This window comes from Cydia splendana, chromosome 2 (assembly GCF_910591565.1).
Source record: "Cydia splendana chromosome 2, ilCydSple1.2, whole genome shotgun sequence".
Classification (NCBI taxonomy): domain Eukaryota; kingdom Metazoa; phylum Arthropoda; class Insecta; order Lepidoptera; family Tortricidae; genus Cydia; species Cydia splendana.
The window spans coordinates 9,308,085-9,323,010 of NC_085961.1; the positions used below are offsets into that span (position 1 = coordinate 9,308,085).

Genomic DNA, 14,926 nt, shown 5'->3' on the forward strand with positions numbered 1-14,926 from the left:
TGTTCATTTACTAGATTTCTACTAATTCTATGTATGAACAATATAACCACGAATAATGCAATGCCAAGTTTATTATTTTAAGCATTACTTGCTGAGCCTGACCTATTTTCATAAAAATATGCACGTTATTTCTTGTTTTAAAAATTGATTCTCTTTTTCTTATTAATATGTAACGGTTGCTGTGTTATTGGTGAATAACCATCATTTTATTGAATTTAAATCAATATGAAGGGATAAAAAGATATGAACGCTTTAGCTATACTACCTACTAAAATAGAGCTACAAACGGTTTTTATGTTAAAAATGTTTTTTAATTCAGATTAAAAATATGTAAATAATGTTCATTCACTGGGTTTTGCGGTGTTCATTCACTAGTTTTTATGTTCATTCATTAGGTTTTTGGGTACTTTTTGATAAATTCTGCTACAACTCAAAAACTATGAAAATAATAAAAAATCGCAGAAATAATTACTTTCTTGTTTATTAAATGAGGATTGATAAAATTCCAGTTAATTATTCCAATTATTAATGAATGCTGAGAAATGATTTTTCAAACTTGGATATTTGCTTAAGTGTTCATTCACTGGAGGTCTTGCATCGCTAAGCTAAACATAATCAACCATTAACATTAGTGCGTGTGACTTAACTAAGTTATATTTTAAACTCCATCAGCCCGGTCATTTAACTTTGTTTCCTTAGTCGCCACTTTTGTAATTTGTGCTTCAAAAGGGTTCTCAGAACTTTATGTTTTACCTGTCTCCTGCAGCTGAGGCAGCACCCTAATTCAAGCCCATATGGCGCCGAGTGCCAACCCTAACTGTTTAGCACCTTTGTGTGCTAAGGTTTATGTAAGGGCCCTCAAGTGGAGGGTGCCTTGTAGACGGGAAATTCGGTGTTCAAGTGTTTGATGGAAATTTAGGTTTGCGGGAAGAAAAATAAGGTTATAAGACCTGATGTTTGTTGAGTTCTATTCAAAAACTAAGTTACTCAAAGATTTGTTGACTACTTTTTTTAAACCAGTCGCAAACAAATGCCAGACAAAAGTAGAGGAAGAGGACGCAATTATTTTTTCACACTATTAGGGGCAAGATACGGGTGAATTACTTGAAGTTTTAAATTCGAGTATTTTTTATACAATAATTGATTTACTTTTAATAAACAGACCTTTAAATAAACAGAACAAATTCTATGAATAAAATAATCTTATTTAAATGAATGTGTAAAAACCATTTATCAATCGCAAAATAGAGGTCGATCGTTAAGGTTAAGGCTTTGTCAGTTGAAAACAAACATAAAATTAGTAGTTTTATAACGATTATTATCAACAGCGAACATTATTATAAACTATTCGAACTATTATTAACTCTTTAGTATGATGATAACCCAGCAACCACGGGAATGATACCTATAAGTAGCTTATTTGAACAGGAGACCTAAACTAAACCGTCATTTCTAACAATGTTACGGTACAATAGTATTGTAGTAGCCTATTGTTATCCTACTGATTCCACTGGTCTGAAGTATCAAAGCTCAGATGAATAGATTCAAGCCCCTTGTACAGGACTCTAGGTTAGGCTCAATAGGCAATTAGTATCTATGTGGATAGCAGGTAGGTTTAGTAGGTAGTTTACAGATTTAAGTATAAGCCAGAAACTTGTAGACATAATAATTAACTCGTACACATGTAATTTATTTCACAAACCTAATTTAATCATAAAATTAAGTGACGAGCATAGTCTAATAAAACATGGTCTTCTCTTCCCAGAGTGACACAAGCCTACGTCACAATAACATTGCCACTTTGTATAGGGCTATCGCATGTTATCATATAGCGCTGTCGCATGATGACGTAGGCGTGTGTCACTCAGGTGACCTAGAAAAGACGGGAAGAGAGTACCAGGCGGAGTATATTATTATACCATGGTGACGAGTAGTAATTTTATTGCAATTTAAGGCTTGTCAATAATCCAAAAAATATGGCTTTCGTAGCCTAAAATAATTATGATAATGTGGTCTGTTTCAAAATAACTTGCATTTTAATTATGGTGCTTTCGACCGTCATCCAAACATCAAGATAAGGTATATTTCCCTTACAAGACCTAGTTTCTAGACTAAACGTCTAACAGATTGCTTTTGTAAAAACTAGTGCCCATGGCAGCTTCTTGAATAAGGTGGGAATGGGTAAACGGTGGAATTGGCGTAAACTATTAAGATAATGAAGAGTTTTTCTATTTAAATTCAACCTGAAAGCTATTACATTTCATAGCAAAAGAGTTAGACGTAGGTACCTACTCGTACCTCACATAAATACTACCGTATTAATGCTACGCATCGTATTAAGTTATATTTCTACGGTTAGCTACTTCTTTTAACTATTTAGTCTCGCCGTCATGTACATATTATCTTAGTTTGACTACCATTTCATATGTATCTATCAGTTACTTAAAGGTTAGCTGGAAGAGATCCCTTAACGGGATAAGTTCGCCTTTGTACACATTTACTGTATTCTCTGTGTTATGTACTTGTTTTGTGCAATAAAGTGTTTACTACTACTACTACTAAATGCGAGCAACAGGCCTATTCGGATTTCGAGATAATCACAAGATCTTGAGACGATTTAGAGATCAACTAGATCTACATTAGATATCGACTAGATGTGACTTGGATATCTAAGTCATAACTTGTCGAAATCGTTCAAGAGGACCCCCAGAATCGCGGAAACGTCAAATTTGACATATCTATCTTACAAATATCTTTAAATTATCCGTATCGTAACTTGTTGAAGTCTAGTAGAAATCTAATTCATTTTCCGAATCGAGCCGTAAATAACTACGCCAGCTCTCCCTGGCCTAAGCAGCTCTTCAACTTTCCCTGTTTAATGTTACAAGGTCTCGCAGATCTCTTACAAATTGTTCTTGTGCTCTGAGAGCATGAGTTGTTATTATACTCGTCACGTAGTACGTCTCGTACCGAAATAATAATAAGGTCCGCGAATTGTAGCTGCGGGAGATAACGTTTTTATGACCTCTGACGTTTTAGTGCCTGATACAGAATGCAGCTTACGTGTAGAGTTGATATCTGATACGTTTGTGTAGTTCTGTTGACAGTGACACAATGGTACGAGTATGTTTTCTAAAAGTAGACGAGTGTACTCTTGTATAAAAATGATTGTGGAAATATTTTGTGTTTTTTCTCCGAATAATAAATTCTATAAAATTAAACTGAGAGTGAAACATTTTTGGATGGAAAGATATAAAACTTGTAAATATTTGTTTGCCTACTAATAGCCAGTTCGGTATTTAGATCGATTGTAGTACCTACAATCTTTCTTTTTTATGTCATCATTACCTTCCTAGCTTTGTCCCGACAGTTTTGTTGCTAGAGTAAAGTTGAATAAAATATTCATGTTAATATATTAGATAAGTTCCTTCTTCAGTATAGGTACTGAATACTTAATACTTGATTAGTTTTCTGCTAAACCAGCCAAAATTGTAGGAAACCCCTAAGAGAGCCTAGAATAACTCGACCCTTTTGGCCCTTAGGCTTACAAAGTCGTAAAATGGCTTTTATACGTCATAAATACGAATATACCCACAATTAATTAGCTTAATATTATAAATATATAAATTTACATCACTAAACTTGTTGCAATACTCAAATATGTTTCAGCATGCAATTTAATTAGTAGGTAGATGTTTTTCATTGTATGTGAATATGTAATTATTTTATGAGAAATAAATGTCTTATACTCGTAGGTACCTGAAAATGCTACTTTGCATGTTAGATAAAGAAAGAGAATAACGGAGTATCTCATATTAATTGGACAGGTCTGACGTGAATAGGTGCTTGATAATTTTGTTCATTAATGTGAGTTAGGAACGGAGTATTAACATCATCGTAATATTGGGTTGGAAGTAAATTCGACTTGTTTTAATGACAACTCGTGACTGTATATATTACTGTTGTTTTCCGCGAATAAAAAAAGAAAATAAAGTCAAATTTACTTTTTTTATTTGTTAATTTTACTACATACTGGTTAGAAACAAGATTAGTTTTTGAATAGCCCGTTTTTTTAAACTAATTAAGGGACATCTACGATGTTATCGTAGCGCTACGTGCTGCTGCAGTGCTAATAACTACTTGCTACGTAACTACTACCTACCTACAGGTACAGCAAGTACCGCAGCGCTCTGTAGGGAAAACTCGTAGAGGCGTAGCGACTATCAGATTACCGCTGAATGGGTTAATGCGCTATTTAATTACCTACCAGTATTAATGATGCTCAATTAAACTGTTTGTGTTTGTTTCAGGCCGTGCTGAAATGCGCTGACGTCACGGTGGTCCGCAAGATGGCCGCCGCAGCGCTGCTGTTTGCGCTGCAGCTGGCAATCGCCAGCGCTGGCAAGTGTACCACGTAAGTTTATAATATTTATTGGCCTCTTTCAACGTAAACATAATTAATTAACATGCTATACAAAGATACCACAGATCTACAATTAAACGTGAATGTCATTCTTGATCTGTGAAATATATTGGTTGCATAACTCGCATAGTAGCGTGAATCGTTTCTCTTTCGAAACTAAATACGCGTTATGTTTTTTGCTTAAAAATCTCGTCGGGAAAGCTTCGTATATAGGTGTTAAGGCGAATCTGGATGTTCTCACTACCGTACGTAATACACAAAATACAGAGCTTAGCACTTACACGAAGAATTTACACAAAAAAGGAAACTCGACGATTGACCTTCTCAAAGCAAAAGCGTAGTGCAAAAATGAAAGCCGCGCTCCACTCATGTGTGGGAAAGGCGGGTTTTATTCGAATTCTGGGGCACGCCGCTGGAGCGAAAGTGAAAACGTGTCAAGCGTCGAGCGGTAAATACTGTGCCTATTAGTGATGTTTACTACGTCATTACGAGACGCTCGATGCTCGATAACTAAGGACATTGATTCGAACCGTAATATCGAGATGATGTTTCCTGCGATGACTTTAGGGAGTAAACTTATAATGACTTGTTTTGTTTTGCTTTAAACTTCGCCGGCCCAATATTACAGGGTTCTATGTTTCACTTTTATCGAACTGTAATTTGACAATTGTCATAGTGACAAATTCATTAAGTCGAATTTCAAGTTGAAATTTTTAACTATCTTGAAAATGTAACATAGAACTTTGTAATGTTGAGCCAGTGACTTGGTAAAAACATAGCTGACGAGAGAAGTTTCAATATTTCGCTGCCCCAATATTACAGGGTTATAGGTATGTTTCACTTTTATCGAACTGAAAATTGAACATTGTCATAGTGACATTAAGTCGAATTTCAACTATCTTGAAAATGTAACATAGAACCCTGTAATATTGGGGCAGCGATTTATTATTGAGTCTAGACCAACCAAAGGACTGGAACAGATTTCTCAATAAAGAAAAATAAATACCTTGGCTATTAACTAAGCTAGTCGTCTGGAACGAGTCGATACGATGGTTGCGTGATAATGTCAGGATAAAAATTTCATTCGTCTTTTCTCCTTTTAGCTGTGTCAAAAAGTAACGTTAGATTTATCCTGTCCATATCACTTTGATATCCTGTAAGTACAGACCTATTAAAACCGCTAGGAATCTTAATGTTTTTGTCAGTGACAAGGTACGAAGGGGAAAAGAAATCAAATTCCTTGGGCGTTCTTCATACTCCCGTTGACAAATTAAAGTAACAATCACTTATTTTGGAGGCTTTATTAAGCCATCTCGACGGATGGTTAACCGGTAAATGCTAGGCAAGCGGGAAAATAAATGATAAATAAATAATACGTTTCAGTTATTTAGAAGGGAGCTTTAATGAGGTAGGTCCCTACTTTACTTAAAAAAAAGTTAACAGCGCTGTTGCTGCTTAAAAAAAATACTTTTTTTTTCAGGTCCGTAATCCGAAAGTAAATTTGACATCAGTTTTATATATCAGAGTCCGTTGTATAAACTTGCCAGAGTTAATAATTCTTGGTAAAATAAAGTGTATAATTATTATCCTTACGTAGCGAAAACGTCAAATAGACTTATTATAACGAGGGCGGTGTCATTGAGCTCTTGTCTCGAAATCATTAGGGAAGCCGTCGTCTCGGGAAACGCTGACTCAGGACGTAACAAAAAGTCAAACTTGTTTCAGAATATATGGATTTTCTTATGTATTATATATAGTGATGTGCCGATGAGAACGTTCTCGTTTCTGAGAATTCCTTTCCGAATTTTCCGGAAAATTTCCAACTTTTTCGAGAACGTTCTCTTATAAGCATAAATAAGTTATGAACAATCTTAATATTTTTAATGAGATATTTACTTTTGTTAAGTTTATAGCTTTTGTCTCAAATAACTTGTTTGGGCAATTTTGTGTTGTTTTACTCCTAGTTTTTTTATCCATTAGTGTTATTTTTTATATTGCTATGAATGGGCCAAGTATTTGCTTTTAAGCTTCCATGGTATTTGTGTTATCTTATACATTATAAGCGATTAAACAAAAGAATTCATCGCTTTTGCGACGAAAGGGTAAAAGTCTCTGAGAATATTTCCGAGAAATTTCCGAGAACGTTTCCGATAGATTTCACTTTTCTCGGGAAAATTTCGAGGAAAGGCACATCGTTAATTATATTTCTGTAATACAGCGGAAAAAAAGCGCTCTCTATAGTAGAATTCAACGGTCTTTAATGATGTTAATTATCCTACCTCGACATTTCACACGAAATTTTCTTAGAAGAATTTGACGAAGAGACATGTAGTTGGCAAGAGTAACTACTAACTATAGCATAAAAAAGTTATATATGTAGCACGCAGTATTCAAATTTAAGAACGATGTCACTAAGAGAAACTCCACTCTGCGGCCGATTCTGTTGTTTAGTTTGGAACTTAAAATATTTTTTTTTAAATATAAAGCGGTAAAAAATATCTTATTCGTATACCTATATATATATCTTATACCTAAATATAAAATACATAATATAATAGAATAATGGTAGAAAATTAGCATAAAATCAAAGCCTTTTATGCATGAATTTAGCTTGTAACCATGAAAATAGGGAAAAACCATGAGGTATTTATTTTTGTATTTAACCACACACTGTAGAATTTAAACTTGTATGAAAGGACGTTGTTTGTCATTTCCTCCACGCTACCCCTCGACGGCAAAAATCAATTAATCATTTTCCCCTTGGTAATAAAATTTACTAGTCGACATCACTTCAGCGGAGCTTAGAAAACTCGATTTATTTTCGAAAGTCATCTATTTAATTGAAACAAGTTCGTGAGTTTGCTTACAAAGGAACTTAAGAATAAGCGGGATTTCAGAATTTCAGGGTTCCGTATCACGATCAATTTGTGGCACGAATGTATGTTGCCTTTTGTTAGCTGTGAACTGCTGGGATGCAGGGACGACCACGCACGCAACGAATAGCGAAGACAGAGAAAGCTTATTTTGTCATTAGGATAGAAAATATCATTAGATACCTTGATAAGTGCTTTGAATTTTACACAGCCATTAATTTTTACCCGACTGTTTGGTTAACTAGTGGTAGTATATTTAATAATATTTTTTTAAACACTACTCTTAAGGTAAGCGGCCACAAGCCCGCATCGCACGCATCGGACGTATCGCACGTAACGGATTTTAGTATGCCTTGTATAGAAACTCATACAACAGCGTCCACTGATCCGCACCGTACGGATCGCTCATCGGCAATGCCGACACCGCGCGATGCTCCGAGAGGCAACTTTTGCGATTCGTGCCGATGACGTCATACGGAATGCCGATCAGTGACCGCGCCCAGCGCGCACGCTCTGCATCGTCGGCCATTTGCATTTGGCGATCGTCCTTTTGCATATTCTTCCTCTTCTGCTAACAAACAAGCTATAACGACAAATTGTTCTTCATCACTTTCCTCCATTCTCACAAACACGTCATATCTCACGGAGTCCACACGTGCGCTCACTACGAAAATCCGAATGAACTGGCATCGTCAATCCGTATGCTGGTACTCACGTCGGTGATCCGAACGCTGCCGATACAGTTGACGCACTGTGAAAAATTTATCCGTTTGATGCGATCCGGCCGTTGCGTACGATACCGCCAAGTGGACGCGTACCTTAAAACGCTCTTCTTTAAATCATTTTTCAAATTTTAAAAGAACCAATTAATAAGTAGTATGGAAGCTATAAACATGTGATTAGCCTTAACGACGCTATTTTATGCGAGCGTGATGCACGAATATAGTACCTATTCTAACTTGTATAATTTTTTTACCTTCTACCTATATAAAATTATACTAAACCTGGTCATCATTACCACTTTTGTATGTAAATTTAAGAAACGGAATAGAGTTTTTGAGAAGCTGCATTGATACACATTAAGTTTGAGCACCACAACAGAACCCGCGACCGCCCGACCTTTCGTGTTTTTTGCTACAAGGGTTAGCGGTGACTTTGACTGGGTTAATGATGGCCTAACTTTGGGCCGTAAAAGTTTTTACATAGCACTTTCCTCACAAAATTGTTCGTGGCGAACGCTTTGCGACATGCGTGATGCAAAGGGGATCAAGTGATACATTACAAAAACTTTTAGATATAATTAAGGAGAGTAGGTAATTTAGGTAAAAAGGTTGGCCTGGGTGAGATTTGAACTCACGGCCTCTGGATCGATACTCCAGCTCTCTAAAAGCATCGTTCGCAGACGTTTCTGCTTCTTAAAAATAATTTAGATATATATAGTTATTAAAATACCGGACAGATTTTAAGTACGTGTTTCTGACTTCATGAACAGCTAAATATAATTAAAAAACTCGAGTAAAAGTATTCTACTGCTATGTCTGCTATGTAAACTGTTCCTTAGAACGGATTAATTGGTTCTTTACTAATACAATATTTAAAGATATGTCTGTTAAGAACTAGACTTAACTGAATAGTGTGGAAGGTAGTATTAGAGTGGAATATTACCCAGTTTGTTCATTCATGGGGTAGAGTAGAAACTAAAAACGTGAAAGTTGCGGTAGGTACCTATAACATATCAGGTATACACAATCAGGATCTCAATAATTACTGTAATTAGTGCAGAAATGAAGCCTTGTGAGATACAATATTAGTTTAATTAGAGGTTGCCGTAGTTTGAAGGCTACCTCACCTACCGTTACGATTTCACGTTACAGCCCGAGGGAGGCTGTAACGATATTGTCTTTGAAATTAATTATCAAGTCTAATTAACTGAGTGTCGTGGAAATTACATAAAAGTGTCTAGTTTAATATGAAGTAATGGAATCATGAAAAATGACAATAAAGTCGAGAGAGCTAATTAAGTCACGGCGTAAGGGTCTGATAATAAAAGTGCCGATGTAGTTTATAAAAACCGACATTACACCTTCACTTTTATATTAGTTAAGTAGAGTTTTTGCTTTTAAAACTGATAATTAAGTCAACAGGACCAATTGATACCCCAGTTCATGCCAAAAAATATTTGCGGATGCATTTATTGGCAATAAAATGTCTTTTAAAAGTGCTACATTTAGAAGCAAGTATATAGCCTTTTGATCTAACACCTTCAGGTCACTGGGCATGCTTGAAAAGTGGGTGGTGGGGGGTTGGCGGGAGAAAACTTCAGTACGCCAGTTCGTGGTGTGATTTAATGGATTGTTCGAACTTCCGCCAAGTCAATACATTTAAGTCAGCGGCTAAAATAACACCGAAACTTGGAAGTACTTAGTCAAGAACAAATGCATCTGGAATCAGTAGGTACAAGGATTAGTCGAAGAATTAATTTAATACAAAATACTATTCCTTTGTCTTTGTATGCATTTGGGTTCAAAGTGTAAAGGAGCAGTTTCGAAACTCTTTGTCCGGGTGAACTATGAAATCTGTTTAACGATTTTTTGTGAAGTTGACCTGCTATACTTATCTCCAGGAAAAGGCGGGTTGCCAGGGCTGGCAGCACATGAATAATTCAATACGGCGTAATGAGCCGCGGGCACGTCTTCAGTCATACTGTGGAGGAAATCTATGGAAGCGGCTGAGCATGGCTCAGCCCTAATGATTTTAACAAAAAAGTGTCCGCGCAAAATGGAACGTTAACGGTTGGTTAGGTTGAGTTTTCTCGGCTGGCTTTTTTCGTTTTGGTTTGTACGACTTTTTGGGTGGAAATGTACATACAGTGGTGTTTTTATTCTTGCTTTAGGACTAATTCGGAAAAATTGTGTTTTGCTTGTGAAGAAAGTAGTTATATGTCCCTACTACTTAATTATCTACTTATAAACAAATTTCGGTTTTCTTTAGAATGTTTACACAGTATTTAGTAAATTTATAATTTATCCCTTTCTTACAAATACAAAATTCAAAGTAAGAGATTAAGATAAACGATTAATAGTAAATTAAGTCTTTGGCGTGTGTATGAATAACGCCATAAATGAGAACAGTTTGAAGAACACATCATTGAAGTGAAATAGTGTTTAGAGATTTTACTTACAGTCTTTTAGTCTGGAGATTGTAAAGTAAATTAATCTAGTATAACTAGATTTAACGGTTTCTTTTCTTAATGCACTCAAGCAACACAATCACGTGTAAGGTAAATTACCTCTAAACATATTTGAGCACGGACCTCAATAAAACTAACCGCGTAAATGTTTTGTTACCTACCTATTCATAATAATCCGATTACATTTCCACTAAGATTCGCAATACCAAACACTAGACCTCATAATATAATACTATTACGATTCAGTCCACATAAATGTCCCGTCCCAATGGACGCGCAGCTTAATGAATTCCGCACTAAATTGTCGACATCGGAGTGTCATTTGATCCACAAAAAGCCTGGAAACAAACCAGATGTTCCCCAAACAATTCCCCGTTTGTATTCAAGCATAGCTGTAGTTTCTGTTGCGTGTTCGTTACATTGTTTTGTATTGTTTTTTATTCTGTTTCCTTCTGCATGTTTCATTTACTTTGTTAAATAATACCTACCGCGCTTAGTGCAGTTTTATTTTATGTAGGTTTATAAAATATAATATTACTTAACTCATGTACTACATAAATTTGAATTATTTTAACACAACCTAGGGTAGGTATACATATTAATTTCGACAGGTAGGTACTTACCTATTTTAATTGCCAAAGTAGGTACTCTTAAGTTTTTTTACATTCGGTATTAACTACTCTAACTATTGATGTTTTACGATACGTGCCATCATTGACTTCAAATGGACATCGTTCAACAATCCTATATAGATTGTGCCATCTGAGAAGGCACGCCACATGTTTTATCTTTCCTTACTAATTTCAGCAATTTGTTTTCAAAACTACGGGTATGTATGATTCGTACCAACGTGGCACTATAAATACGCGGCTTACTGCAGGAAATCGAGGCTCCACGGTCTTTTATCACTTGGAGTCGTTTTTTACTATATATTTTTCGTTATTTCTATTTACCAAGTCGGAAATCGCCTAAGAAGTATTTTATATTAATCAAACCTTTTCCCAAACCCGTCCATGCCCGTGCGTGCCGCATTAGCGGCACGTTTTAGACCGACGCATAAACAGGCAGCGATACTACATTAAACCCGGCTGACAGAAGCCAATCCCGGATTCGGTTCTCACGTATCGGCCATTACCATTTTCTATTTATTTGTTGCTTGGCTCGCCCAGCCACGCTGTCGGGACAATGAAGTCACGCGCCTACACCACTTTGCTGGCACTTGACCGTTGGAAATATGAGGTAGCACCTTAAAAATACATTGGCATATGCAAATGTCTTTAGGGTATGTTTTTGAATTTTAAATGTTTTTAAATGTTTATTTTTACCAATATAGGAAAATGAATTTGGTAAGGTACAGGGGGACAATTTCGACTGCGGGGTAAACATTATTAAATAGAGTCACACACAACACATCTTTTTCGCTATCTGGACATGTATGGCACTCTAGGTAATAATGTAAAACATGAAATTATCCCGCAGTTGAAATTGCCCTCATGCACCTTTTCTAGTACCTAATACTATAAGTAAGTCAAACTCTAATAAATTACTTAACATAGTAACAAAAGTACTTAGTAACAATAGCAATTCATCCTGCCAGGTAACTTTTAGAATGCTTGTAAAGACTGTTTTTTTTTCCAAAATTTTACGACAGCTTTCAGTCCCAAATCAATATCGAAATTAAATTATGTTTACCACCTTCCATCATGGCATCCTCGTTATAAATGAAAGCTGCAGAAATGCAATCACATCTCAAGAGTTTATCGATCAGCGGACGCCGCAAGAGTCCACTCGTGAGCTTTTGTCGCCAGAATTTGTTGAAACGTACAATAACGTTATTCGCTTCCCCGGGAATGGATGTGGACGACCTCATTATGAAGATGAGCATTTTAAAATTATTTTGGGAGCTTTTTAATTCGTACTAGTTATTTAAGAATAAAATTCGTGAATGAGTATGAATTTAACATGGAAAATAAACACAAAAATATATTTTAGGCAATTATTTCTGAATCTTGTTAAAAATGCATAGGTTGGCTAACCAACTTTTATATTTAGGAGAGACGATGCATTCATTTCATAACACTAGCTTTAAATTTCGAGGTGGGTTTTGTAATTTTACGCTAGGGTTCATAGGGGTCGTAAAACTTCTCAATCACGCTCGTATGGTCGCAGGCAGTGTGAGAGAGATAGAGATATGACCCCGGTACAATACTCAAAGAGATGACCCCGGTCGTCCGTTTGGTTTGGGTCTACTATAGTGAAAGGGAAGTAATAATCGCTATTTAGATCTACAAAAAAACTTACACAGTCAAAAAGGGTAGGTTAACCATTTTTATTCTGCCTTTGATGTTCTTTTAAAATAGTTAGGTAATTATGACTACTGATTGATAGGTATTTCGGAGAACCCGTCAGAACCTTGCAACTCAATAAGGATCTGGAATTGAAAATGCGATGTGTCTAAAGGCGCACCACCGACTTGATGGCCAGACGACATCCGTTTAACATTTGTGACTGCGACTGACAAGCCATTGCCAGATATAGGTACATAGGACTTATAGGTACCAGTGGCGGAGCGTCCATAGAACTCGATTCCCATCGGCTTGTCTGATATTCAGGCTCTTGGGCTATTTTCTTTAAACTTATGAAAAAAACCGGGCAAGTGCGAGTCGGACTCGCGCACGAAGGGTTCCGTACCATAATGCAAAAAAAAAACAAAAAAAAGCAAAAAAAAAACGGTCACCCATCCAAACACCGACCACTCCCGACGTTGCTTAACTTTGGTCAAAAATCACGTTTGTTGTATGGGAGCCCCATTTAAATCTTTATTTTATTCTGTTTTTAGTATTTGTTGTTATAGCGGCAACAGAAATACATCATCTGTGAAAATTTCAACTGTCTAGCTATCACGGTTCGTGAGATACAGCCTGGTGACAGACGGACGGACGGACGGACGGACGGACGGACGGACGGACGGACGGACAGCGAAGTCTTAGTAATAGGGTCCCGTTTTACCCTTTGGGTACGGAACCCTAAAAAGGAAGGGCAACTCAGCTACGGCTTGCCTACGAACAATCTAGATGCGCCGCCACTGATAGGTACCTCATTCATTTGCATGCTGATAAGCAATAATGTGTCAACCCACAAAAACTAAAAAAATGAGATTTTAATGCCATATTGTAGCTGGTCCGCTCAACAACATTTAGCAAAAATGACCTTAATGATTTGAAATAAGTAAATATTCCGAAAGACTGAAAAAAGTTTAACACAAATCCGTTAACACGTGCTGTCTGTTTTGCATTAATGCGTTTAGTACCTTAACTTATTGCAGTAATGTGCAGAACGCATACTAAAATGTCAATAATGTCTTAAGCGAGGTTAACTCACTATTGCGGAAACACATTCCGTTAGTTCTATTTTGCCAGAAGCGCGTATGAAGGTAAGTGTACTAAAATTGTGTCTATAATAAGTAATTTTACTATTTTAGTATACAAATCTGTTAATTGTTGCGGTTTTCAAGAGGTAAATACTAACGCTGATCGAAATAAGGTATTTATAAAGCGTAATCACACTAGTTTGTAAGGGTTTTATTTTTGAGATAAGTTTGCCGAAATAGATTAAACAAAACCGCAAAATGCTGCAGTTTTTCTTAGCAATTCATTTAAAATGCCAAGTTCAACAATTTGAATGTATGCACATTCGTAAAATAATGTTATTTTTGTAATTATAATGATTTTAAATAACTTGTTAGACTCGAATCATTCTTGCAAATCGAAAAAAATATCATATCAGTGCATTATGAGGCTTGATTGATTATTGGCAAACAAAATGTAGATTAAGTTAGTATTAAACAACAACAAGTTATGTGCTATAACATGTTGATTATAAGGTCAAAGGCAGATTAAAACAATTAGCAAAACTGTGTTAAGTATAATGACACGTTCTTAAGAAAATTTCACGTCATCTTGCAATTTGCAATAAACAAAAAGGTGATTATTGCGACAAATTTAAATTTATTTCGAATATTATAATTATAAATCACTAGTATTCATTGTATTTATATTGATAAATTCAACAGTTGGAACAAAATCTTTAATTTTTAGAACAAACACTCAAAAATCAAGAAAAAATCTTTGGACGCCATTTTCTCAAAATGTTGCTTATGGGGGTTGACGCATTATTGCTTATCAGCATCCATTTATTCCATCTCCTCTTTAGTACCCTACTCTTATTAGCTATTTCCTTTACTTTTATTGCTGACATTGCCAAATGTAAATGTCGCAGTCGGATCGTATAATCTGCCGTATTACATTACGGCTAGCCGTTTTCAAAAACAGGGGCGTTTTAAAATGCGGCGGTTTAACGATTAGCCGGATTGAATGCGGCTGAATGAGAATCCGCCGGAATGTATTCGGCGCCATACGTTCTTCAACACGGCTAGCCGTA

General features: G+C 36.0%; 1 protein-coding gene and 1 long non-coding RNA gene across 2 annotated transcripts in view; both read left to right on the top strand.

Moving 5' to 3' along the window:
* The window catches only part of LOC134803405 (uncharacterized), a 351,777-nt gene that overhangs the window by 145,026 nt on the left and 191,825 nt on the right, over positions 1-14,926 (top strand). The window lies entirely within an intron of this gene.
* The window catches only part of LOC134803395 (C3 and PZP-like alpha-2-macroglobulin domain-containing protein 8), a 136,639-nt gene continuing 126,023 nt past the window's right edge, over positions 4,311-14,926 (top strand). Inside the window, exon 1 of the mRNA XM_063776217.1 lies at positions 4,311-4,414. Within this exon, the coding sequence (XP_063632287.1) occupies positions 4,350-4,414 (65 nt within the window). The 5' untranslated portion in view covers positions 4,311-4,349. The remainder of the gene's footprint in view (positions 4,415-14,926) is intronic.